At 38.1% G+C, this 4,649-nt stretch overlaps 1 protein-coding gene across 1 annotated transcript in view; it reads right to left on the reverse strand.

The window, feature by feature from the left end:
• Positions 1–4,649, reverse strand: part of LOC106941790 (calcium homeostasis endoplasmic reticulum protein-like) — a gene marked incomplete at its 5' end in the record, with an annotated part of 22,467 nt that overhangs the window by 6,523 nt on the left and 11,295 nt on the right. The window contains 3 exons of the mRNA XM_015024907.1: positions 618–764; positions 1,010–1,096; positions 1,820–1,953. Coding sequence (XP_014880393.1) covers positions 618–764; positions 1,010–1,096; positions 1,820–1,953 — 368 coding nt within the window. The remainder of the gene's footprint in view (positions 1–617; positions 765–1,009; positions 1,097–1,819; positions 1,954–4,649) is intronic.

Genomic DNA, 4,649 nt, shown 5'->3' on the forward strand with positions numbered 1-4,649 from the left:
CTGCCCAGGATTGTTGATTAATCACAGATTTTGTCTGAATGAAGCATAAGCGCAAGAAGAACTCTTTTTTTCCCCCTCCAATCTCAGAGTCAGAATCAGTCCAGAGTCCAATTTAATTAAACTCTACAGAGACAAGATTATTAAGAAATTAATTTGAAACCACTATACGCATCATTTGTGGTGATTTTTTTTATTTTTATTTTTTATCATAAATCAAGCATTTGTGGACGGAATGTGATCAGGATCAAAAACTAATGCTGTTAACACTGACACACTTCAATCCATCCATGGTCTCAATATTGATGGTGATCAGTTTCTAGACATGTTCTTGAGTGTATCAGGCGTATGTGTGCATGTACTGTGTATATGATGCATTGTGGGGACTATTTTCCTGACATATATTAATATTGTGGGGATCCACTGCTCCTTATCCCCACAAGGGGAAATGCTGTTTTTGGGTCAGGGGTTAGTTTTTGGACTACAGTGTGAATTGAGTTTAGGTTAGGGTTAGGTATGTAATGGTTAGAATTTTGTTGTAGAAGTCAATGGAAAGTCCCCACAAAGACAGCATGACAAACATCCGTGTGTGTATGTGTGTGACATGCGAATGTTCAGACCTGGATCGTGAGTAGGAGCGGGATCGGCTGCGAGAGTGAGATGAACCAGAACGTGACCTGGAGGACTTTGAGGAGTGAGAGCTTGAGCGAGAAGATGATCTCCTCCTGCTGCGAGAGCGACTCCTTGAGCGACTTCCTCCATGACCGCTAAAAGGGAAAAAAAAAAAAAAAAAATTAAATAACAAAATTTTAAAAAAAAATCACCAAGACAGCAGTTTGACAGCAGGAGCAAAAATACCATTTAAGACAAACAAGATGGTTAAGATTTGTAATCCTTATTTAATTTTAGAAAAAAACAATTCCATTGTTGCATTAGTTCAACTTTAGTTTAAGGTTTCATTGTGTAAGAGCTGAATAGGTAGAACAGAGATTCTAATCCAGAAGAGACCCACCTGTTTCTTTTCTCCTGTTCCTTTTTTCTTCTAGCTCTCATCTTGGCTCTGAAGAACTCATACAGGCCATTCTGCTCCCAACCTTCACTGGAAGAAAAACATAAGGTTTACTGAAAGGTTTACTTCAAGGAAAGTCATGCTTATTTTTAGAACACCATTCATACATAAAGGGTAATTGAGAATGCTTTACTTCACTGCATTTACTTAAAACAACCTGAATACTTTTAAGACCCTTTCAGCTGATCAGAAGGAAGCTGAAAGGGGCTGAAAAGGTTCCAGAGGTAAGAGAAAAAGTCAACTTTGCTGGGTCCAAGAAGTCAGTAAAGTTGGGAGAAGCTCCATTTCACTGTAATGTCCACTTGTGTCTCTGAGTTGGCCGATAGATTCATCTTTTAAAAGAGGCAGATGGATGCATCAGGAGGGAAAACTGAGAACTCTGGGACCAAGATGATAAGTTGGTCATCTGTTGTACCAGGGGATGGGTGTAGGGGGTGACAGCATTGAGTGCAGTATTGTGAATGGAAACCAACAGAAGTCTGCTTGTAACTCAATAAGGACAGATGTTAAGAAGTACCAACTTTTATTTTTCTGCTGAAGGACTGTGAGTAAGGTACGTTGCATTACTTCCTGTTTTTGCTGTTGCACATGGTGGATCTTTTTTGGTCTTTTAAAATGATCTAAAGTTTCTGACATTTCTGAGTTATTCTAACAGATAAGTACAGTAAAGCACCTACTTTGTCTACTTTATGTTTGGAGACCCTTCATGGTTTACTTGAAGTCCTCTTAAAATCAAAGCTAAGACATGCATACCTGTTTCGAGGTCGATCATGTGAAGGAGGGCTGTAGAAAGCCTCCACAGCAGCTAGTAGCCGATCACTGGGCGGCATAGGAGGGGGTAACCTAATGTCCTTAGGGTCCAACGGTTTATAGTCACAGTCTTCCAGCTGTGTAAAGACAGCACAAGGATTGTGAGTTATACAGCCTTCAATGGAGAAAAACTGATGGCAGAACAGACTGCACTCTCCACAACAGATCTACAGAAAATCTTACTACTGGTGTCCCAGTACATATCGCAGTATTGGCCCGATACCAGCGTCAAGGACTCGTACTCGTACTTATAAAAACAAGCCAATACTCCAAATCAATAGCACTGTTCTGCTGGATTTCCTCCTGTGCTGCGGTTCAACTCAAGGGCTAAACCACTGTTTATGCCTGGTGGTGGTAACACACCACTAAATTATTAATTGATTCTCCAAAAAAAAGAAAACATTTCACTCCTGCTAGATAGTCAGCAGTTAAAAATCAACAACACTTTAATAAAATGCAAAAGATATCTTTTGAAGATCAGACAGAAAAAATCCATACAAACTGATTTATTCACATCTGGTATATACCGTATTCTGATTTCCTGCAGTTACCATATATAGATTTAAGCCACACTTTTAGCTGCAAAACAAACTGCTTCTGGAATATTATCGCACCACTTGCTTGCATAGCTAATGTTACTTTCAACGGTTTTGGTTTTATGAATCATATTTTCTAACAAGGAGTTGTTATTTCCAAGATTCTGCAGTTTCAGGTGCAAAACCTGGAGCTGCAGAGTCTCTGGTTTGGTTAGTCTGACCAGGGCAGGAATGTATGCAGAACATTCACACAAGCAGCAGAACTGTGCCATGTTATTATTATAGCAGATCATACTAATGTAAGCTTCAATACCTGCTGATTAGCATATTGTAATAAAAGAAAAAAATATAATCCCACACTGAAAAGTTGTGTCATCAAATTGAACACATTTACATTTTTTTTCTCTGATGAAGTTTTTGAAATCAAATTCAAATTAAAAAATACTTTATTGACCCAAAAGGGAAACTAAATGCTGTGGTAAATCATGTTAAATCAAATCTCTGATACACCGACAACTGCAGAGTCATCTGAGAATTTCTGGAGATGACAGAAGTCTGAAGCGGACAGAGTGAAAGAGCATAGTGCACTGTGGTGCTCCTGTGCTACTGACCACCTGGTTAGACACACTAACTTCAGTCTCACTAACTGGTCTGGTTAGTCAGGTAGATATAGATCCAGGTAATTGTTGAGGCCTGAAGTTTCTGACAAAGCAGCTCAATACTGTTTTGTCAGAAATTGTTAAACTGCAATGTTAAATACACTGGAGAAATCAAAGAACATGATCCTCACAGTGCTGCCTACTTTGTCCAGATGATAGTGGCTATTTGAAGCAGGTGTATTGATGGCATCTTCTACTCCAACACCATGGCGATAAGCAAACTGCAGGTGGTAATATTTCAGAAGTGATATTATTATAGCAGATCATAACATCATGATGGGGGCGGTTCAGAAGACGGCAAGGGGTGCTGGCAGAAATTTTTACAAAAGGGGGGCGCTGGGATTCCTTTGGGGGGCGTTTGCTCAAAGATAAACATTACACCTTAAATACACAACAATACCAGTTTAGACTTTGAGCAACTTGCTGAAACTGTATTGTGTAACATTAAAACATGCTTGGCTGCAATTGTATTGATGGCATGACAGCTCTTCTTCTCTTCAGTGTTTCTGTTGGCTTCTTGGCACAGCTCCGCGCTCCTGCTACTGGTAGCTTCACCACATCAGGTCAGCATTACACCGTCTGATGACATTGCTGTGATTCACTTGTCTGGTGTCTGATTTTAAAATATTTTGTTTTATTGAGGATTTTTGTACATATGTTTTGTCAGTGCTATGATCATGTCAAAGCAGCAACTTATAAAAAGTGTTTTAATGTCCGTCTGAATTCTGCACATTTTCATGAAAGAACAGAATATTGCTCTGATAAACATGTAATGACTAAAATCAGATACCCTCACTGTATATTCCTCTGAAAAATGAACCCATTTGAATAATAATAATAATAATAATAATAATAATAATAATAATAATAATAATAATAATAACAATAATAATAATAATAATAATAAAATCCTTCCATGGGTGGATACCACGATAGACAGCGTTCATTTTATAAAGTTAATATCGACGATGTAAGTGGTTTGGTATGAAACGGTAGTATCACAGCACTTTTGAATTTCAATCATCAGATATATCGGGATTTTTTCAGTTATTTTAAAAAGCTTACGTGAATCTGCTTTTTTCCATCGATACGCTTCCCAACCGCTCTGAAACCGGAGGGGGGTAAAAAAAAAAAAGAAGAAAAAAAAAAGATGCGCACGTTGTGCAAAACTCAGAAACAGGAGAACCGGGACATAGAACGGAGCGACAAACTAGACGTGAATCAGGGCATAAAAACAGACGCTCAACAGTGAAAAATCAATATGAGTGTCAAATAAGGTGAAACACATGATGATTAAGTGGCGCAGCAGGTGATGAGTGAAGATTACAGGTCGTGAGCGTCAGTAAAAACTAAATTAAACTAGCAACAGGAAAGAAACTAAAGAGAACAACAATAAACCAAGAGAGGACAATACTAATCAAAGAAAACTGAATGAAAATGCATGAAGAACAAAATGTAAGAATAAACTAAGAAACTAAATTAAATACAGAGGAATAAACTGGTATGGCAAGACTTTTCGAGCAATAATTAATACAGAGGACTGGCAAGAACAGACTTTGTTTTCAGACAAAAGGTAAA

This window comes from Poecilia latipinna, unplaced genomic scaffold, assembly GCF_001443285.1.
Source record: "Poecilia latipinna isolate Pla-1442-1.1 unplaced genomic scaffold, P_latipinna-1.0 Scaffold3868, whole genome shotgun sequence".
Lineage (NCBI taxonomy): Eukaryota > Metazoa > Chordata > Actinopteri > Cyprinodontiformes > Poeciliidae > Poecilia > Poecilia latipinna.